Source organism: Haliaeetus albicilla, chromosome 5 (genome assembly GCF_947461875.1).
Source record: "Haliaeetus albicilla chromosome 5, bHalAlb1.1, whole genome shotgun sequence".
Taxonomy (NCBI): Eukaryota; Metazoa; Chordata; class Aves; order Accipitriformes; family Accipitridae; genus Haliaeetus; species Haliaeetus albicilla.
The window spans coordinates 18,086,352-18,109,882 of record NC_091487.1 but is presented as its reverse complement, the minus strand read 5'-3'; the positions used below and the strand labels follow the sequence as shown (position 1 = coordinate 18,109,882).

Sequence of the window (23,531 nt, the reverse complement as noted above, 5' to 3'; positions counted from 1 at the left end):
TTATTCTGAGTGACTGCACAAACAGATTCACATAAAGAGGAACAGAGACCCTTGCTACAAAAATCCTTTTGTTCAATGAGAAAAGCTGTCACCTTTCAGATTTTCTTTTTCCTCCCAAGTATATATGCATATACATAATTTTAGGTATATTCTATCATTTGTTGCCAAGTCCAGGTTTTTCCCTAAGTCACAAACTCTGTGGTATAATGCTGATCTTTTCCATGCTGTTTCCAGGTTTACTATCAGAAGTAGCTCTAATGCAGTTTCCTTGAGGCTCTGGACCCTCTCTAGTATTTGCCCAGCAATACTCTCAGTTAGGGAAACCTCAGAGGACAGTGGGGCTGGCTTTATGCCCTGCAGAAAAGGCAGCTTCCCACTGTGTAAGAGGCAATGTGATGCTCATCTAATCTAACCTAACTTGGCACTTAAAACATGTTCCCTGCTATGAGCAATGTCTGAAAAAGCACTCGAGGGACAGTAAACATATATCAATGATAAAGTATTTGGTAGACACATCAATCTTTTATTTCAGTACTGAAACCAGCTTTCTGCATGTTCTGTTAAGCGATTCCAGACAATTTACAATGCAGAGTTTAACAAGTTTCCTGGTTAAAACAGTTGCTCAAATACCAGGAGACATGACATTTTTGGTGACACAAACGGCGGCAGTAGGCGTACAGAGCTTCTGGCTCTATTTTAAACACTCTGGTACGGGCACAGTTTTATCATTGAATTCGTTTTAAAATTGAACCAGACATGCAACATATCAGTACAATGTCTTGAAATGGATCTTAACTGCTACTGCATTACCTAAAATTGTTATCAATTTGATTTAGTATTTAGAGGTGACATATGACATTCAGTGTATTTAATGGGATAGGCTGATTGTTTTAAAATGTCTGTGAAAGTATTCTGAAGGTGACCTGGTATTTATATAGGAGACTGAAGCAATAAATAACAGTTTAAAAGTCCCATGTGAATAGCACGCATTCACACAGCAGCACATGAGCAGAACCCAGAGACCACAAAGTAAATGCACATTTTAAAACACTTTCAGTGATGTGATCACAGGGCAGAAGAGGCCCTCAGATCCATAAATAATTAAATTCTAATCTCCATTCTCCTGTAAAGACCAACTTTCTTAGGCAATAAAAGCCCAACTTCATGAAAAACATAAGGTAAAAGCTGTCCTGGTTTCAGCTGGGATAGAGTTAATTGTCTTCCTAGTAGCTGGTACAGTGCTATGTTTTGAGTTCAGTATGAGAAGAATGTTGATAACACTGATGTTTTCAGTTGTTGCTAAATAATGTTTAGTCTAAAGTCAAGGATTTTTCAGCCTCTCAAGCCCAGCCAGTGAGAAAGCTGGAGGGGCACAAGAAGTTGGGAGGGGACACAGCCAGGGCAGCTGACCCAAACTGGTCAAAGGGGTATTCCATACCATGTGACATCCCATCTAGTATATAAACTGGGGAAAGGGGGGGGGGATTGCCGCTTGGGGACTAACTGGGTGTCGGTCGGCGGGTGATAAGCAATTGCATTGTGCATGACTTGCGTATTCCAATCCTTTTATTATTACTATTGTCATTTTATTAGTGTTACTATTATCATTATTAGTTTCTTCTTTTCTGTTCTATTAAATTGTTCTTATCTCGACCCATGAGTTTTACTTTTTTTTTTTTCCCCGACTCTCCCCCATCCCACTGTGGGGGGGGAAGTGAGTGAGCAGCTGCGTGATGCTTAGTTGCTGGCTGGGGTTAAACCACAACAGAGCATAATTTCACATTAAGATAAATGTGGTGATTTTATGGTGTATTTATAACCCATATGTTAACCAATTAACTCTTATTTAGGCTGCTACATTGCTTTGGATTTTATTGCACTTGGTCACAATTCTCCTAGGTACTTAACAGGACACACAAAACACCAGCAATGTGAGACAACAGCTCCCAGTTTTTCCTTTCTCAAAGGCCCTTAAACAGATTCACCAAACAAATCGGCCATTTCAAAACATCAAGTTTCCCAGTGCCCCAACATGATAATCCATTGGTCGACAGGGGGCAACTAGGACCTTTATGGCCAGTCACGGGAGCCAGAACAAGATCTCCACCTCTTTGACAGAGGTGCTTGTTACGCTTTCTTGCTTATGTAAAAGCCCTGGGATTAGCCTTCAAATCTACTCAGAGTGCTTCAAACACACTGGGAATAAGCCATCTCCATAGTAACAGCTTTAATATTCACAGAGGAGATCCATAGTACCCTAGAGTGTTTCGTGTCTGCTCACTGAAAACAAACCAGCCTTGTTTGAGGGCACCTGGCAAACTCACAAAGAAGTTACTTTAAATATTTAATGGGAATAAGATGGCCAGTTATTCAGTCCTGAAATCAGCAGATGTTACAGTGTAAGGAAGCTGTATGTATCCGGCAGGCTTTGTCTGTGCAAGCCCTCTGCACACTGGGTGGAAAGGCCCAAGTAATTCTGCCTTGTCACTCAGAAGAAACTTCACACACTTCTAAAAAAGAAATACGAGGAAGGGAGGAAGAGAACCAGGGTGTCTCAGCTCTGGTCCCCACAGGATGCCTGGGGAAGGCTGCCAGCTCTGTGGATATTGCCTTGCTCTGTTCACTGGCTGCTGCTGCAGGCCTCTCAAAAAAGGCAGTTGTGGGACATTACCATGCTGTGATGATATCAAAATCAAGGGCAGAATAAATTACACCCTCAGAAACTACTGGCAGTGAATTCAGGGTTCATGTCACACAAGGAATCAGTGGGAGGATATAAGTTTTGCACACCTCAAAGCACAAGTTGCATGAATCATGCTCCAGCAGGTACTATCCTAGCACTGCCCACTGAAACCATTTTGGAAATGCCTGTCTAGAAGAGGCCTGAATTTTGCTATGTTGAAAACAGTCTCCAGAGTCCTCTGGCTGAGCAGGGATAGGAAGGGTATCCACACAGCAAGGCATCTGAAAACAAGCACCTGCCTCCCTGAGCTTTGTGGAGTCAAAAAGTGCCTACAAGCATTTTTAAGCTAGCATTAGAGATGCTATCTGCCTGATTTTTAGAAGACTCTCCCTGATCTGGCACACTCTCTGCTTTTCTGCCTCTTTCCCTGGGCAGAAACGGACCTATGTCCTGCATTTGTGGCAGCATATTTACACATACAAAGTGCATGTTCAGATCTGATGCTTCCAGCTACCACATATATGCACACAGAACCAGCAGTTCACCTATACTGGTGACAGGCTGCAGAACAGGCACACAAGCTGCTGCTCAGGCTGGGTGCACGCAGCCACGGCCACAGGACAGCAGGCTATGCTGAGCCTTTTCTCTCAATTACCTAATGTCAGACAAACATAAAACCCACATGCTAGTGACTGTGCCTACCATTAAAGATCTCAGCTGGTAACCACTGCTAAATATAGTCCTGGTGGCTTCCCACAGCACAGGAGACACAATAGGCCTTTCAGACATTTATCTTTAAAATCTCTTTAAAGAGTTGCTGGTGCTAATGGAGCAGATAACAGACAACATCCTCCTACAGGTGCATCTGCTCTCAATTCTGACATTACACTAATTTCAAGATGACATGCATGGAGTGGCAGGTTCAAATGAGCTTCAAGCCTCGTAAACAAAAAAGCACACGAGGAAGCCAAGCCTCTGGGCAGTTGGTCAGGCCTGGCCCTAGGCCGTAGCTTGAGCTCCATGAAAGAGGCTGTGAATGCTCCTTAAAGGGCACCTCTTCCCCTCCCTTCCCCAAAGCAGTGGTGCGGAGATAATGTAGCAGGTCCCTCAGGCGTCCAGCTTGGCTCCACTTTGGCTCTACTCTAACTCTTGCAGGATAGGATGACTTGAGGAAGAGGAGCAAGGGAAAGCTGCCTCCTGGGTCTGCGCTGAGCCAGGAACAGTGAGATCCCACTGCTGATGCAGCCCATCAGTGACTCTTTTGAGCAGGGCTGAATTTGAACTTCTCATTAGCAAGGTACTGGCTCCATCAGTGAAGCCAGCCCTTGAAGCTACTCAGCCTTTAATCATACTGGCCCTTGGAGGGAAATGCAGCTGCCTGAGCTGAACATGGTTTTGGGCAACAGAGTATTCTGTGTTGAAATGTAACTTTTCTTCTGTTGTATTTTACCCCATTGCTTCATCTACGACCTCAGCAGCCCTTGAGAGCAGCTCATCTCTCTCAGTTCTGCTACCTTTTACAAATTTGAAGGTGGTTTTGTCTACTCCCAGCCTTCTCTCTTCTGTGAGTCTGGTCCCTGCTGCTATCCTCTAGACTTCTCCAACTGGTATTCAACCTATCCCGTGGTGATAAAGCCAGTAGCCACCTTCACTACCCACACGTTCACCACCAAAAAAATCCTGCGCGAGACACAATGTAGACATCCTGCAAGGACTAAACCACTCTATTAATTCAATGTCTCTTCAAAGACCAATTACTGTGCAGACTGAAACACAGGACTTGGGCTGAATATCGAAAACTATTGCCTTAGGGTGGAAGTACAGCAGACCATGAGGCTCAAGGCAGTTCTGCGAACTTCTGCCACAACAAGAAGACTTCTCTTTAAATAGTTCAGTTTGCCACTAGTTGTTCCCCAATCTGGACTTTTCAACATTTCAAGAAAAGGGGAATTTCAGTCTGTGCAAAGTACCAAATCCAAAACAATACTTGAAAAAAACAAAAAACCCAAAACACCAAACCAAAATGCAGGAGGCAGGACTGCAAAAGAATGTTTTGCATCACCGACTTCAAGACCCAGTGTCTGAAATATAATCCCATTTATAAAAGGTATATGGTTCCATCTGACACCCAATTTAGGTTGTTTCACTGCTCTTGGCAGAAGACTGTTTTCATAGGTCTGCAGATTGCATCAACACCATATGGTAGAACCAAGCTCCAAAGTGACCTGAGAATAGCAGGGCTGGAATTTTAAAAGCCAGTCACTGTAGAGACAGACAGGCAAGGCATTCCAGGGCAGTAGTGGCACTGAGGACCTGAACTGAAAGATTATGAAGACTGGGGGCTCAGGGCAAGATCTCTAGATGTAAAGATATTGCAGCCATATTGAAAACTCAAAGTCTTCAATGACAGGTTAAACAAACTATCTAACAGCGTGTGTATGTCTCTGGAAACAAACATCACTATTCAGGTAGTGAGAGTTGATTCTCAAAGAGAAAAAGCCCATGCAAAACAGCATCAAATCAGATGATGTATTCTTTTCCTGTGTTAGGCTACTGAATTTAGCACAAATGTCAGACCATTATTGCCTCCACTTACTCCTTTTAACAATTCCAGTGGTCAAGGAGCTTGTTTAGTTGTTTCCAAGATGTATGTTGCACTAAAAACAGTGGAGGACAAATTTACCCATTTTCACATGCTCTATTCTATTGTTTTACTCCAGGATGCACTTATGAGAACCTGCAACGATATTTAACTCTTTACAGCAACTTCTGTGCCCCTACAATTTTATCATCTTCAGACTCCTGGTGTTGTTGCTTTTGTGCACAAATGTCTGGGGAATCAATTTGCACAGGAAGAGATTTTCAAGGGAACAGTTTGCTGCTTCCACCCCCTCAACACTTTTAATGGCACAGAGTCTGGAAAAATAGAAATCTTAAAAGGCTCTCCTAAAATAGAATTTATTATTATTATTTTCATCTTCAGAATGAAGGACAGGCCCAGCAAGGCCAGGTCCCAGCACACCATCCCATGCTTCATTTCCTGGGCATCCCTTTGCAGAGAAGGGCATGACAGCCATGTTACAGCTGGCCACTAAAATTTGACCATATCTCCTAAGAGCCAATATTTCAGTAGCACATTCCTTGTCTAGATTAGGGTTCTGCCCTTCCCAGATTGAACAGTGTCCGATCTCAGAACAATTTGGCTGCTGCTCTCCTGTCCCCGACCTGGGAAGCAATGATGGGAGACACCAGCAGTAGAACTTCACACTAAGCACGCGCTGCACAGTTTCCACAAAGCATGAGTGGAAAGGCCTTTCTCACCTGGGAATGCATTTATATCAATGACCGCATGCTGCCCAGTCTGATTGTTAATGATGATATCAATTCCAAAGAGGGAAACTCCCAGAGCTTGTCGCAGCGCCTTAGAGATTTCCCGGATGACGTCGTCGTTTGGCCGCTCAAATACTCCTTCGATTTTATCCAGCTATAGTGGAAAAAGACACATTACTAAGGGACTCTGAAACAGTCTTTTTAGTGGAAAGATTGATTGATTTTTCAGAGGTTTCCAGGTGCATATCCACCAAATCTAATTGCAGAGAACCAGTGGCATGAAACAGAGAAAGACACCAAAGAGAAACTGCTTTCATAATTCAGAATCCTTCCTATATTGGAAGTTCACCTGCTCTAAAGCACCTAGTTCTTCCTCTTTATACTGGTGCAGCTCCTCAAGAGACAGCAGTGTAGGAATGAATGGAGAATCAGACTTAATAATTTAAGTACTAGATCTACACCTTAAAAAACCAAATACAGCTGGCACGTTTAACCCTGTGCTGAAAATATCCTGGATAACATTCTGTTTTTTCAATGTAGATTAAGGCCTATGCTAATGGGCTGATAAGACATGCTGTTAGTTTAATCTGAGCCATATAATACAACTCAGCTGATATCATCAGGGCAGACGCTAATTCAAAGGGGCTATCTTTTATGTGGGATTTCATATATAAATTATTCTATAAATATTTATTACAATGAGCAACTCAGGTTACTTATGACTGGAAGATGTAATTTTCTTCACTTTCTAAACAACACGTTACAAAGCAGAAGTATGCTGTTATGCCTACAGAAGCGTGTACGGAATACGTACGTGTATGTGAGAGATGACAGGTAAACCACAGAGGCATATACTCTGTTTCAAAGTAAATTTAGCCATAAAGGGATTTATGACTAGCACAATTACAGTTTTAATAGTTAGCATGCCTACCAGTGTTGCACACAACTTAAAATTTAATCATTGTCGACTATGAAACTACTCCCCAATAGAGCTTGTGAAACAGAAAAGAATCTGGAGACTCAGAGATTGAAAGGACCCAGTCCTGTAAAGTGACTTCCTCAGAAGTTGAGTGCCCAAGAACTTGTTAGGATTCATATGTGCAAAGCTTATTTAAAGGACTGGTAATGCAAGCATGAAACTGTGCAGTGTGCTGGCACTGCTGGACTTGGAAGACACCCACAAATGGTCCCGTGGTCACAGCTCAGGCTTGCTCACACCGCAGACAGCTACTGGCTCGCTCACACCGCAGACAGCTACTGGCTCTCTGTGGCCCTACCCAACACCATTTCTCTGCTTGAATTTTCACCATTTGTCTTTTCTCACAGAACTGAGTCCCAGAAAGATGATTTATACTTATTAAGCTCTCTGGACAGGAAAAGGCCAGGTATTTGCATTCAGAATCTCCTTCTTCCCCCTTTGCCTAGATTAGCTCTGGGGAGTTTAGGCCTGGCAAGCAGCACAGCCCTGCTGCATCAGTGCTTCCTCACCGGAGCTCGGTAAGGAAAACCAGAGGGGGACACAGTCATGCTGGTTCCTTGTACCAAACAGACCTCAGCCTGCAACACAGAAGCAGACAACTTGTGAAGGAGAGTCACTAGCTGATAACGCTTCGATAAGAAAGGACTAAACAGTTTTCCAGCCGCGCTAGAGAAAAAAAGACCAAGTGTACTTACTGCTGTTAAGACAGATGAGGATTCTGGTTTTGAAACATTGTGGCTGTTGAAAAATATTGATTCTCTGTCTGGAATTAAAAGCAGGTTGTAAATAACTTTGTATCAGATGTTAATTTCCAAAGGATCAGTGCGAGGAACAGCAGATGGCACTGCAGCCCCGGGAATGCAGCCTCGGTCCCTACCGGGCAGTCCCCGGCCCCCCGGCCCACCCGCAGCGCCTCTCCTGCTGCTGGCACTTAGCTGTCTGCGCAGGCAGGGACCCACGGCCCGGTCACCCGCGGGTTTTGGACCTCGCACCACAAAGGGATAGACCTGCACAGGGTTAATAGAAACTGGTTTCCTTTCCTTCACCAGAGCCAATTAACTACGTTCAGTAAGATAATGACGTTAATTTCTACTAATTTGCTATACTCGAAGTGACGGTTCCAATGGGAAGGGAGGAGCCGCATTCACTGCAGGCAGTAGATTGATAGCACCCAGGGTACGCTGAGATCCCTGTGAACCTGGGCAGGGCACTGTCACCATGGAGGAAAGCAGTAAATTTCACGGTCGGGGCCTGCCTTCCTTTTGGAGGCACCACAGGAATGCAGGAGACACCCTGAGGTGACAGAAGCCACTGAAGTACCACAGTGGAAACCACGGGGAGAACTGTACCGGCACCTCCCCTCCCGCTCTCTCTGTGCTGGAGGTTTTACTGGCCGGGAGAAATCCGCCACAACTCTCCCCTTGGGACTCCCACCGCAGCAGAGTGATGGCATCATACAGACAATCCGCATGGGAACACCCAGACCAAAGTCTCAGCAGGCAGGTGGCACCAGCAACAGAGTATTTATGCTGAGCTGGGCTCTCTAAGTGGACATTTAAGAGCAGACACAGGGCCACATACAATAAAGTTGGGGGAGCTGTGAAAAGTAAACCCAAACCCACGCTGCAGTCTGACACCACCATATACTCTTCCTTCCTTTCCTCTCATTTAGAAAGGCCCTGTACTTTCAGACAGTCAGCTGCTGGAGTGCCTCAGAGCCACCAGATCTGCTTAATCGTCAGATCTGCCTAGTCAGCTGCCTGTAGCATGGCCCCCTTAAATTCTCCTGATGAGGGTAAGAAAGCCAGACACTTAGCCTCATCTGCCCACAAAATTTATTTTTATGTGGGCTTTCAGACAACTTTCAAGTCTTACACTAACAGATGAGACATTAGCTAAGGCATTTTTAGAAAGATGCCTTAAAACGTTCCCTTCCAGCAAAAGTATAGACCAACTATAGTTTGTCCTAATTTGTCCTAATAGTTTATATGAACACAGATTCTGGCCTACTTAATTTGATCAGGACATAGAGCAGATCTAAATGTAAATACAGGCATACATACCTACAGACAAGAACTTTTACCAGGATCCTACTATACATATACTAACAAAATACATATTTGTGTGCAGAACGCAATGGTTAGCATACCCAGACATATTAAGATCAGCGGAAACTAAGAAAAGTGACAAGAAACTGGTACTTGTTCATTCACCTCCTTTAGTTTGATACCTTCTCCCCTCCCATCCCCACCTCCTGGATTGTTGCAGGCAGATCATGCTTCTATCCATGCACTGCTAATTCCTTTTTGCTTCTGATGGACGACACAATGCAGTTCTCTGGAAAGGAGCTTTTCCATTAAGGAAATTTAAGTAATTTTTAATGAAAACTCTTCAAGTGCTACTTTCTAGTGACATATAGGAGGATCACTGCTGTCACTGATAAATCCATTCCTCCTTCCCCCCAACACAGCTGGTATCTACAAACCAAAGGACACTTCCCACCAAAGTTTACAACACCAGGCCTCACATGAACAGAGAGGTTCATTTAGGGGAGAGCACAAGTGATCTTTCATTTAAACACACATACATAACCAAGGTAAAAATAGGGAGAGGAAGTTCTGAAATGATGGAATCCAGGAAATTCTCTCCAAAGCACATTTATAAACAAACTCTGGAACAAATGACACATGAACTTGCTGTGAAATGAGAGAATTTCTCTCCTTTTCCCCCTTTCCACATGACATAAAACACTGTTTCTAACAGGTAAGACTCAGGTTACCATTGCATAAATATTTACTATACAAATGTCATTCGTATGTATTCCAGAGCAGATGAGTTATCTCCCTTCCTATTGAAATAATACAGAAGAGGAAACACAGTATGTAAGAAACAGCTGCCTTCACTTCAGCAGCCTTCTCAAAGATATTTTTCTTTTGAGCTGTTTGCTACCAAGGCTCCGAGAACTGACATTTCCTTTTAAATCGGCACAACGTACCTGAGATTCCTGCAGAGAAGTTCTTTAAAGATGGTCTTTTCACCACTGTATAGGATTCCCCGACCACGAAGACTTTATATAGCACGGCGTTGTGATTGATGAAGCTCTGAATGACGCAAGGGGGGCGAACAGCTTTCAGGCCCTCCTGGTTGAAGATGATCGCCATCTGGAAACACGCATACACAGTTGTGCGCAAGTCTTTCAATGATTTCATGCTTACCCATCACCTGACTAGCAGTGAGAGGGAACATCTACTGATGGATATAGATTGACCACATGTGAATTCCTGCTCGGCAGCTAGTCCTATTTCATTACGTTTCATTTCACTGTTGCACAACTCTCCAAACACTACTGCCAGTGCAGCTTTCATTTTCAATCAATATTTTCTTCTCAGCTCTTTGCAATTTCATTTGCTGCTTTTAGTTGGGAAGCTACTGCAACTGCATGTACTACAAAAGGGTAGAACATTTGACCAACACAGATGACAAAGTTTGTATTAAATACAAACATGTATCATGAGAACAACAGAAGGAACAGCTCTGTGTACTAACTATACGAGTTCTTCCCCACAGCTCTACATCCCATGGCTTGGTTGAGTCCAGTCACAATGGCCTAAGCACCAGGGTTTCACCCACATCATCAGAGACCTTTTTTCAGACTTCAGTAGTTCTTATTGCTAGCAAATGCCAGCATAATGATTTTCTTGGCTTGGTTTCACCCCATTCCTCCAATTAGATAGCCCTCTTGAAGGGACTGGGACAAATATGCCAAGAAGAAAGGCATTTATAGGGCCTGAATGATGAACAACTGCCTCAAACAGCATGGAAGCAATGCTGGTAGGTGCAAAGAAGTACTCTGATGAGCCAACATATCTTCGGCACATGTTACACTGCTCTTTCCATCAATCCCTCCATTACCATGCTTATATGCATATATAATTATCATAACTGTGGTGGCCCATTTTGCAGGTTTGTTGCTGGAGTATGGATGCTACCATGCCTCCTACACAGAACCAGCAGCAAGCACCATTCTGGCAGAGGTGATGAAATTACTTTATACCAGTGTGCCCCTACACAGCAGCGAGGATAACTTAGGTTTGATCTCCATCCTCAAAGCCCTGGAAAAGCTATGCTCTAGTTATCTGAATACTGACCTCTCTTCATTAGTCCAGTGATGCTAGGCCTTGTTATCCACAGTGGCAGTAGGGCATGTTAGTAGTCAGGTGAATATGAGGAAGGACTGTTCAAGGCCAGAGAATCTGACATACATTTTATCTTCCTTTCCTGTGGGCAAAACTCCCTCCCACAGGTAGGGTTGCATTGCTTAGAGCACCTTCCCCCTCTGAAGAACCTTGAAGACAACAGCTAACCATAACAACAGCCTGCTGCCTACCTCAGTCAGTCCAGGATGCACAACAGTTACCAGAAAAGTTCCTAAGCTCTGAAACACAAGTTTTTTCGTATGCCTGTTAATATTTTCTTACTGGCCTGCTTGGGCCTACTGTTTTACTCGGGATGCAAGACAGCCCAGAGAGGCTAAGAGAACTCCTCTGGGTCCCACAGTGACTCCACAGCTATATACAGAACAGAACTGGAGTTTCCTGCCTCAGCATGGTGCAGATGAGTTATACTGCTTGCTTGCTCTTTCCATATGCTTCCTGTCAGTTTTCACACTTTCTGAGATTAGCTGTATCTTAGTGAAGTCAGGGTCACTGGAAGGATTTTACAAAGAAACTTTACCACTTTGTGCTCTTTCTCATATATTATATGTGATCAGCTGCTCATTTGATGTACGCTGTACTTTCAGACTGAATTTTTGCTAACACCTTAGTTTATTCCTGTAATAAAAACAGTAACTATAATAGGCTTTGTTGTTCAAAAACACAGCCATGGTAAATGATGTAGTGATGACATATTCATAGTTAAAAGTCTGAGCACATTTTTGTCCTTATTCTTCCTTATCTGGTAGACCACATTAGATCACATAATTGTCTGCATGCATGCACAATGACTCAGTAGATTAACATTTTCTGAGTTTAAGTCAACGCGTGCATTCAACACCAACTTGCAGCTGATATTCTTACTCTGTTTCTATTATACCAGCTGCTATCTATCTGACAGCACAGAGTGGATTTGTGAGTCGTAACAACCTGTGCAAGAAACCTACTCTAACCAGCAGAATCATCTATCAAGATGATTCACAGCAACAACATCATACCTCATTTGTCTCTCACTGGTGGCAAGAAACACTGCTCTCTTCCTCCTCCTGCGTAGACTGTTGGCATTGTAGTATCTACACCATCATACTGGCAAGAACTGTGCTGTTCCTATAGTGTTCTCTTCAAATATTAGTTAATTAATCCCCAGAAACAAACATAAGATAAGCAGGTACTTATCATCCTATTTAAGAAGTGTGGAAACCCAGAGAGTTTATCTTCTCAGCATAGAACTGATCTAGGCTACTGGAAACCACGTGAAACCTCTCTTCTGCAAAGCTTTGTGATGAGAGCCCCATGGACTAGCACACAACCCATGTAACTCCCATGGTGTTGCATTATGCTGTTTCACTGAGATGTCTCATAGTTTTTAGCATGCATGAATACAGCTCCAAGAATTCGCTTGCAGGGTGCACTTGCTCTTTGTCATCTAGCACAGACCTGCTGTGTCTGGCAGTAACATGGGAACAATACTTTATATCATAATTTCAAAATAGCATTCCTCATTATAAATGCAGAGCTCTTTTGAAGGCAAAACAAAACATTTGGCACGAAGAATTTTTACTGACAATGTCCTTAAGGAATTAAGTCTCAAAAATCACAGCGATTCTATGCCTTTTCATTCCTATCTGCTCAACACTTAGAAAAAGAGTCATTTTGGACACATTTCTTCAGGTTATGGGTCTCAGTGATGTCTCACTGCAGCTTTACCAAATGTCAGTTACGTTCTGACCTGCTGGCAGCTGGGAAGGACAACCTTCAGGTATCACCTCTGTTCAAGTCTAACAAACGGTCCTGGCAAAGTGAGCTTCAAGTGCTGAGCTGGCCGCTGCAACTTCTAGTGTAGAGGCCATGTAGAACTGTGGGACACCACAAGAAGACTAACTAACAGCACCTTGGCTTGACTAGCTTGTGTTTTCACTGCAAAATGCAGAGTCTGCCAGCCTTGGTTGGCACCAAACCCAAACTCAAGCCTGCACCTTCACCTGTCCCTGTTAGCCAATACTTGAACTTTCTGAATAGTCATCTTAGGAAGAAAAGCAGGCTTCTGGTCAGGCTGTGTTCTAGTTCCAGTGTCAGCTCTGCAGTGGCAATATCTCTACAGAAAAATGGAGCAATTTAGCAAAAGCCAAAGGAGGAGTCATTAATAAAACACGCAACAATTTCTTGCTTCTAGACCTATGCTCCATCTTTTAAATGGACTGTACTGTAAGCAGAGTATTTATAGTATTTATTCTATGCTTTCCTTGCCATTATTGACACAAAATAGCAATTACAAGACAGTTCCTCTCTGATCATAAATACACTTTTGGACCACTCCTGAGAACTCAGCAATTCCAAAAGTGACTACTACTACTAACTATGTAAAGTACCACGCAAGACTTCAGGCTTTTTTCCAGGGGTCCTCCTAGGCTCTAGCCATAAGTTCCTGTGATAAAAGTGCAGTCTACAACTGTATTTTAGTCTAATTTTTGCTCAGCAAATGGAATTCTGGCAGGAGGCTGAGGTATGTCTGCACTGTATGAAAGAAGAGCAAAGAAAGATTCACCAGGGAAACTAAGTCCAAGCCTGACTGGACAAGCACTGAAAGGTCAATGCATGTCAGGTTGCAGTTGCAGAGGAACTCTTGACAAGAAAATCAGCAGCGAAGCTGCAGTCTTAAATTCATTAACAGTCCAGTCCTCAAGTGTTCTCAGGAATGATAGCAAAAATCTATAGTGGCTGTTCTGGCAAACTAACAGGACTGTCTGTCGGCTTGTAAAATGATCCAGACTAAGGCCTGCATGAAAAAATCTCGCTGCATTTTTAAAAGGAAGTGCTGGTCACTCAAGGTTTCAGCCATAGCCATTCTGCTCGTCTAGATTTACATTTTACTTCAGGGCCTTCAGCTCTCAGAGATGCTGCAGCAATGTACTGCATGTTTCAGGAGCAGCTGGGAAACCTGGACCGATGACCACATTGTTAACAAAGGAAGCCAGGCATGAGGAGAGCCAGCAGCGAGGGCTGGATTCTCAAAACTGAGCTGTGGTAAGCAGGAAGGCAGGAAGCACAAATGGAAAAGGATTAAAACAGGACTCAACTTGCCTAAATTTAGAGGAAGCTAGGCTCATAGGGAATGCACTCCTTCCAGGAATATACAATCAGCTTAACTGCAATTGCCTTATGGGAAGGAGGGAAGGCAGATAGTTCTACCAGTCCTGTTCCTACCCCAGCTCCAACCGTGCTATTACAACTGAACATGCCTGGAAACTGCCTCTATTTGCTATTCATTTCCCCTCAAGGAGAGGAACCAGCTGCTTCATCTACAGCATAAAACTATTTCTCACCTGTACCACATACATGTTGGAAGAGAAACATGGTGGGGTGGAAACATCACTTAAGTGTGACCTCCCACCAAAGGAGAGGCTGAAGGAGATTCCTCGCAGGCAGAATTGCCTGGGGACTACAAACTGCTAGAAGAAACTAGATGATAGAAGCTAGAAACTGCTAGAAAAACTTCCATGTCAAGAAGTTAAAGTCATATTTAACTTCATTTCAGATAAATCTGAAAAAATAATGGTGTAATTAAACACGAGAGAGATGCAGGGGAAGGGAAGTCAACTGGGCATAGAGCTCATTCTGGCTACTACAGGATTGGAAAGCACCAGCCAAACCACCATGGGGGGACTGGAAGCAGGGGGATAACACTGCAAAAGTTTAACTCACCTCATGAGAGTTGGTTCCATGGGCCACTCTGGTTTTACAAACTGGGTAAATAAAAAAGAAAAAACAATGCACCACTGAAACAGGACACACAAAACTCTTGTAAATCCATTGCCGCCCACATGTGCAAACCCTGGAGTTCACCAGATCAAGGCACTGACTGTACCAGATACCAGTGACAGTCTCTGCTTGAACAGTGTCCTCAATCACTGCAAAGCTTGGCTTGCTCCAAGCCCTACTCTCTCAACTCCTCCCTGCAACTAAGATGCAAGCAGAAGTCATCATTAGGACTGGACAGAGGTGCAACGCATCAGCTAAGAAGTTAGTACTAGTACTGGTATTGCCATCCTGCCTACTCAGAGGGCAATTTCACAAGTTTGTGATTTTGCCTGAGGCTGGAGCTTCTTTAAAGGTACCACAAAACACCACTGTCCTGAAAACAAGGGAACCGGGACACAGTGGAAACCAACTTCTTTTCCTACCTCCTTCCTTTTGGGGGAAGAGCAGGGAACTGAATGGGCTGAACAGAACTAAGATACAGCATATTTTTCGCAGGCAACCATAAAGGGGAATAAAAAAAGTAGAAAGAGCCCTGCAGTTCTTTCTCCTTCATATTCCTTATCTGCTCTGTATACCCTGGTTCTCACCTCCATCCTAAAACTAGTAAGAGGAAAGAAACAACATGCTCCTGCTAGATGATGACTAGAGCTGATATTATTTATGTGTTAAGCAGAGGAGATGAAAACTTGCAAGTAGTGAGGGGGTGGATAGGACAAGATTTCTTTGTGGGTTGTTGGAAGAGTCAAATTGCCAGGCAAAAGAACAGGCAGCTATGAAGGGCAGATGATCTGCACTAGAGTCCAAAGTAAGTTGGTAACTTGAAATTTTGGAAAGTAGTACATGATGTCTTACAGACACATGCTCTGGAGAGCAGGAGCATTTTTAAGAAAAAAAAAAAAAGCAAAGGAGAGAGAGGAGGCAGAAAAAGCACTCCCACGGTACCATGTTATATTAATTTTCGGTGTTATTTTTTAATTTCATCATCGTTTAGTGGGGTTGATTCAGGCCTGCTGAATATATGGCCCATGCTGCTGTCTACTGAGCACTAGCCAGCCTGTATCGAGAGGACAATGTGCGTGGGTGAGGAAGGGGGGTCAAAGCCATTCAGTGGGCTTTAAATTACTGCTTCACAATCTAGCTTCAGGAGACCTGCCTCATATGGGAGAGCGATGGCAGGGAGGGAAAAACATGCTTTTTCTACACGACTTTACCTCTGAACCTTACAAATGAGGCAAGCAGCAAGCGAACAAACACCAACTAACTAATTCTGCTCACTTTATACTGCAAGGAATCAAATAAAGGAATGAATTAAAGCACAAGCCCCACAATGAAATTTGCTACAAAGCACAAACAGTTCATAGCAGCTGTTTGAGGTTATGGGCCCTTGCAGCCTGCTATCTACGGTAATTCTTATACTCTTCCTTCTACCCTCTAAGATAGTATTTGTAGCCTGTACCAGGGAAAGGGAGGGGTGGGTAAAAAAAGGGGGGAGTCAGCAAGGCAGTGATTTTCTCAAGAAAAATAATGAACGCAGCTGGCAGGAGAAACTTCTTGCACAAGTTCAGGGCAAGAGGCTAACTTTGCTAGAACTATTAGCATTTCCCAGGAATGCATGTTTACTGTAGCGAGGTGTTTAAAGTAAGAAAGCTCAATAAAAGGCAAAGTAAAAGCTGATAGGGAGGGGTTTTGTTCCACATTCCAAGTAGACTACTTCAGAGCATTTGTTTCAGGAAGGTTTTAACATCCCTGACACTCTGGCAATGAAACTTACACTCCCACAGTGTTGCCTACATATTGGGGGGTGCATGTGCAATATTCATAACCAACTAGAAGCACTAAGGAAAAGCCCATGTACATACTGAATGGGAATGCCAGTCCATTCTTCTCTATAAGCTGCAAGGTATCTTCTCCACAGGCACTTGTCAGCTCCATAAAGGGCGGTGAACAGATCCTCTCATCTGCAAGACAAAAAAAGAGACTCAAATGGAGATGAGGGGTTTAGCTTCTCAGCTGCATCATTACCAGCTCTCTCCATACTAACTGCTTCGTGATAGTCAGCTTTACTTTAACAGTTGATATTAAAGCACCGGAAAGATTATGAGCCAGGCCTGAATTTGGGTTTCTGGAAACATTTCAGAAGATGAAAGGCCCAATTTTCAGATATCTAAATGGAAATATAAATCCCACATTTTCACAGGCAGCAAAAATGATCACCCGCTTAGGAATATGCAGCTGCACAAGACTTAGCCAGTGAGGTGAAAAGCAATTGTGACCTTAGCTCTTAACATTATGCCTTCAAGCATCATTTTCTAAAGAATTTTACAAAAAACTGAACGGTTAGCAAGTATGGCTGGAGTAGGCAGTCTCACAAAGCCATCATTACTGTAGGGCCCCTCAGGTGGCAGGTTCCAGTGTGGATTTACTTCAGCCAGGGTGCCAGCCATGTAACACATCCCACTGTCTATTGTGACCTCTCTGCCATGAAAACAGCGCTCACTCGGTCTGGCAAAGCCAGTCAGAGCACTGCTGAGACACCTTGGCAAGACTGCTCAGTGGACTTTGGTTAAAGAGAAAAAACACCAGAGAACCAAGGTAAAATTTAACAGAGCAGGTCTGCTCCAGAGTGCTTGTGCTTGTTCACACCGGGTTGCGGGAAGGCTGGAATCAAAACCGAGCCCTCTTAGTGACTCAGTGGGTTGAACTGCTCTAGGATTCATGTTGTGTTCACTGTAGGAGAACTTTGATTCTCCTAGGAATACAGCAGGAAAGGGGGAAAGCGCTATAGGACTCGAAGTACTTGAGCATAAATCTCCACTGCTCAAGAAGGCTGGGTTGCAATTTCAAGTGCAAAGAGAACACTGGCTTCAGCCATGGCTCTGGGACAGGTCAGCAGGCCCAAACACTTTCAGACAAAAGCTGTGTGCACATTGACAAAGTCAAGGCAAGAACATCACTCAAGCAAGAGCAACTATCCAACTTAACTCCTCAGTGAGCACAGTCTTAAAAGTACTGCCTCCATGGAGTTTTAGGTGTGGCCAGGTTAACTTTGGAGTCACAAATGAGTTATAACTTGAGTTTGCTGTGCAGTACTGAACTGCAATTCAGAACAGGTCTGCCTAAACTCAATTCTAAGAATTATTTCAAGAGAAACAGCATGACATCTTCCTCCAAGAAGCAACTGGAGACCACAAATTGTGGGAGCAACTGTATCTGGCAAACTCAAGCCACAAGTTTCTATCAACCAGCAACTTGTCTTGAAAATAAGCAAAATGTGACTGTTATTACCATCCACATCTATCCCAGTGAGCACAGAGAATCCAAACAGGTGGAGGCTATGCTGCGCAGATGGTGCAGAAACTGAAAAGTACATGTAAACTAAAACCCCAGCAAAACTAACTATATACTACTATGAGAGTGCCATGCATCCTGAAACCACTTTATAAGCATTGTTTACATTAATGCTTTTTACTTCATTATAAGTATACATTTATGAATGTTCCCTCACACAGAAGAAAAAATTGAATTACTGAAAATAACAGACACGCAAAACTCTCTCTATTTTGGTGTATGTATCTCAATACATGCTTCAACGCTCCAAGAATATCTGAGAACTCTGGCCATTAGCAATACTGTTGCTACAAGAAGTTTTCTGTGAAAAGAAAAGACTATTTTCCTACATCCTAAAAGGAGCAGAAAGATTGATGCTTTGAGGTCAACCTCTACAAAGCTAAACAAAACATCCCAGACTTCAAAGCTTTCAGTTCACTGCTATGAAAACAGAAAGAAGCATCCAAAAGTGACAGGTACTGTAATATTTACAAGTCTTTGCCAGAGTGAAAAGTTCCTTAGTTGGATGAATTTAAGGAATCAGATTTGGTTTACAGATACTTGGGGAACAACTTTGGCTTGGCAGCTCTCCCACCCATATGCTTAATGCTCACAAATAACTTTGCCTTCAGAGTGCAGATGCAGAGGGATGTATGGTTCCATCTCACTTCCCTCCATTTCTCTCCCATGCCAACAGAAATGGGACACAGGGAGGATTCAGCATTCCTGCCAATTACATGACACTTGCATGGGGAGATGAAGGAAGGGGCAAACAATAATTTCTTTGACTTTGTACTTAGGAAAGACCACCTGGATCAACAAAAAGTAGCAGAGAAGACTCTTAGCATCTCAAAGTGCTCCTGCTGACTTTGCACGGCAGTTGCATTTTCTCCACGAAGAATGCAATTCTAGCCCATGGAAGCCCCTAAAACAGACCACCAATTCACAGCCAGACCTGAGGACAAACAAACCCTCGCTCACCACAAGATTTCAGTATGGTCTACAGCTAGAAAGCTGCTGCTCTGAGTTTAATTGCACACACTGTGATTCTGAAGGTAGCTGTAGGTTTAAAAAAAGTACTCCAGCTGCCAGCAATGATCCTCTCCTTCCCAGGGTGGCAAACACATGCTGAAGCTTTCTCTCATCACCAAGCTCCTGCTATCAGAGTGACAGCATTCTCAGCACACCCTCTCTGCACTGAGGTCCAGGACAGACGTAATTCAATGGTTGAGAGTCAATCTCAATACTTTTACATCAGCATAGAACTACACCATACAATCTACAAAGTGCAACAAACACCTAGCGGTACATTGAACCCTCTCCTCTCCTCCTGCTGAGGTAAGCTGCTTTAGCAGGTCTTACTGAGCTGTGGTCAGGCGCTGGACCCTCAGCCACCATCACTGCTTCTTTGCAAACCAGTAGTGACCAATCACTGTGGGAAATCATTGCCGAAAAAGACAACAATAAATATACAAACAAATAAACATAACAGTCTAGAGGTGAGAATGGGTGACACAAGTCTGGCCGCACTGCTGACCCTTTGTATTGATACTACAGCCTAACCCTCCTGTGTAAAACCAAGCAATATTCTCATTTGCATCAGAGAGCCCTAGTGTGGGTGAAGCACTTCTATAAAAGCAGTCTGAGAACTACTAAAGTATGAGGTCACAGCCATGGCATGCCTCCTATGGAGCTGCATTAGCCATGCACCGCTAGCAGAAGTGATTCTGTATGTGTGTCAGGACACCAAGCTGATACAACCCAGAACCCACGCAAGGAGCTGACGCTGTTGCTCTTCTACCATCAGTATTCACTCTGAGCTGTGCATTGGGGTGCTGCTGACTGGAAGAGACTTCTTCTAAAACAGCAAGTTTGGAAAAGGCTCTGCCTCATCTTGCTACAAGTGCTCTTAGTTCCCAAGAGATTATTACAAATGCAATTTCTATGCTTTCCACTTTGGATCTGAAACTAAAACTCAGGCACTTCATCACTCCCTTTGGGGTACCTGCACTGAATCACATGATAAACAGATAACCATAATTATTAACCCTATCTTCATGCAGCCTTTACTGAACCGAAGATATCAGCAGGAAAAATCTCTCCATAAGTCAAAGGACTGCCATGATATAAGAGGCTGTACATTTTTATAGGGCACACTTAGAAAAAGAAATACCTCTAAGTGCCTAATAGTCTCTCAGAGACCTGCCTTTGAAATACAGCCAGGACTCCAGGTGGACCATGTCAGGTCCAGAACTGCCAACTTAACAGCAACAAGGAAAGACTCTTCAGATCGGGAGAGGGTTCAGCTCTCACTTCAGACAAGTACCAAAAGTATCTGTAGCATTTTTGTTGTTAGAAACAACACATCATAATTAAATTTAAAAGTCAAAATCCTGTCACTGTGTTCCTCCCCCATCTTTGTCCTCATTTTTATTGTATGCCTTGGCACAAATTTTGTGGTGTCTGCTTTCTATATTTTCCTTAAATTATTCTCCCTTTTCTTCAAGATTATCTGATCTCATAGGGAGCTCCCTCTCTCCTCTTTTTTACTTTCTGCATTTTTTATCACCCCCATGCCCGTTTCTTCTCCTTGCCAGTCTTTTGTTTCAACTGTCATTTCTGTTCTTCCACTGCTACCTCCAGTTTATCCCTCCATCACCTTTGACTGGAGATCACAGCTGGGATCACGTTCATTGCAAATGCAGGGGGAGCGTTTGCAGTGGGACCTCGGAAGACATCAGGGAAGCTGGCACTAACAGGTCGCGGGGTGACAGGCAGTAATCACCTTCCTCCGCACAGCATTGGGGCAGTCAGCTCTGGTATGTCCTGCGCTGGGGTGAGCTTTGTCACAGCATTGCTCCTTTCCCATGGAGCAACAACATTCTTATGAAGGTGGAAAAAATGACTGATGAAGGCCAGTTTACAGGATGAGTAACACAGCTAACCAACAAGAGAGAGGTGAAAGAGTGCTCAAACCAGGGTGTTGGTGCCAAGGGAGGGATTATTCCAGATGAAGTTCGACAATAGTGACAGGACCAATAGGATGTGAAGATGGGGAAAATGCAGACTAAATACTGGCTGGGGAAAAAAGTTTTCTGGTACAGAACTGGTGGAAATCTTTATGCGTGGGACTTGCTTTAGTAAGAGTTGTAGAGCAGTGCTCCTCTACCCAGGGCCTGTGCACCACTGGTGGCCCACAGACAGAGTGCCAGTTACAGGACACCCAAACTCCCGACAGGAAGAAGCCACAAGAAACCCAACACTGAACACACACTCCCATTCAGCAGGCAGACAAAATAGATCGAGGAAAAATAAGACTAATACATAGCTGGTCCCAGTTGAAGCAAACCTTCCGTGATAGTAAATGCAAACCACTGTGACAGGGCTGTACAAGACAATCCCTGGATGGTTTTCAATGAAGGTATAAGGTCCTTGCACTATAAAAATTTAAGAAGTACTGACACAAAGGACAGCTGTGGATCACTGTGGGGAAAAATTAAACTTAAGAACAGAAGAACCATAAAACATTTTGCTATTCAGGTTTCTTTGGTCTTTATGATTTTGGAGAGGTAAGACAACAAATAATAAATTGCAGATCCAATGCTCTGCATTCATAGATCAACAAACTGCATCTCCTTGTCTTCAGAAAAGGAGTTTAAAATGAGAGTTCATGGTCATCTGTGAGGATAGCTCAAAACCTGTGGCTTGAGCCAAAAATAAAAAGCTGCTTCTGAAAAGTGCTGGTCTCTGCTGTAAACACCCTTAAGATAAGGAGAAAAATATCCATGTCAAAATCAGGACTGGCTCAGGTCAGTCATCATCCAACATTCATGGAGCAAATGTTAAGCCTTAAGCTATCTGAAAGACTTACAGCAGACCATATCAAACTCTAAACTTCCTACTTTGTTGAGAAAAGCCACTCTCTAACAGAATAGTTGGCTCTGTGATTTGAAAATGCTTAAATCTCTTTAAAAATAAATATATTTTCAGTAAACTGTGCTTCACTAGCTTCCACCAGCTTGCATTGCTGCACTCTGCTCCTGGGGGGATAGAGAGGATGCACAGCCAGGGCAACGTCTTTTTCTCCTAATACAATAAGCAGAGGAAATCTGAACTTCCAGCTCACCCCTGCCTCCTAAGTTTGTTTTCAACCCCAAAAAAATGACCAACCACACAGAGAAGCTGGCAGGTTCTTTTTTTAGCATGCAGCTTAACCTGACCTTGAAGGTATCTTAATTTAAATCACTACATGACTAGAGTTTTTTGCCCTTCAGAATCTCTTTAATCACAGTAAACTTACCATAGCTTTGGACTGTCACTTCTGCTAAGGTCAGAAGTTGGTACGTCAAGGAGTCAGCCAAGCTAAGTCAACCCACAACTTCACAGCAGCCCAGTCTCTATCATCTGGAAGAACCCCTTCCTCACTTGTTCCTCTAGTAGATAATTTTTCAGTTGAAGCTTCATAAACCCCACAACTTTATTCATAAAACCCACAACTTTACAGAGCATTCAGTCGTGTTTATTTTAGCACTTCTGAGCTGTATTAAAAATACTCTCAAGTTGTTTTACTTTCCCCTCAGACATATGTGTGCATGAGGAATATTGGCAGAGCAGATTTTAGTTCAAACGTATGTCAATCTCTACTCATCACTGAAAAATCAACCCATATCTGAATACCCTTGTGTTTGCATCTTACTCAAGTCTGTGAAGCGAAAATTCCAGTTCTCATGATAAAGCAGCTGTATTTGGGGAACATTTGGCAGCATGTTCCAAAGACACAAGAGGGCAGAGCAGACTCAGCTTTGAGGGCACAATTTTAACCTCACCCTAGCTTGACATACAATGAATTGTGCACTGAATATCTATGTTAAATGGAACATCTGCAGGGCAGCAGCCTTAATTTCCAATAAAGTAGTGATTTTGAAGCATCTGGGCAGTGAGTGAGGAAATCTCACAACTGAATATAAATAAGAATCTATTCAAAAAATTCCTAATAACTTGCCATCTCCATGCAATTTAGAAGTGCTAATTATGGTTTTTGAACATGATGAAATCAACTTAGATTGAAGAGTAATGATAAAAGATAAAGAAGGAACAAAGGCAAAAGTCAAAGTAAAGCCAACCTGACGGGAGTTTTTTCTCCCAGCTGAACTCTTCTTCAGAGATAACCATTTCACAAAGCTATGGTCTGTACAGGATCCTCCCTTACCTTTTAGATCTAGACTTTCATCTTATGCCC

General features: G+C 43.2%; 1 protein-coding gene across 2 annotated transcripts in view; it reads right to left on the bottom strand.

Moving 5' to 3' along the window:
* The window catches only part of ITPK1 (inositol-tetrakisphosphate 1-kinase), a 158,644-nt gene that overhangs the window by 6,756 nt on the left and 128,357 nt on the right, over positions 1 to 23,531 (bottom strand). For both annotated transcript variants that reach the window (XM_069783587.1, XM_069783588.1), the window contains exons 6-10: positions 16,825 to 16,923; positions 14,909 to 14,949; positions 9,988 to 10,153; positions 7,688 to 7,755; positions 6,005 to 6,167 (exon numbers count right to left, since the gene is read on the bottom strand). In XM_069783587.1, coding sequence (XP_069639688.1) covers positions 6,005 to 6,167; positions 7,688 to 7,755; positions 9,988 to 10,153; positions 14,909 to 14,949; positions 16,825 to 16,923 — 537 coding nt within the window. The remainder of the gene's footprint in view (positions 1 to 6,004; positions 6,168 to 7,687; positions 7,756 to 9,987; positions 10,154 to 14,908; positions 14,950 to 16,824; positions 16,924 to 23,531) is intronic.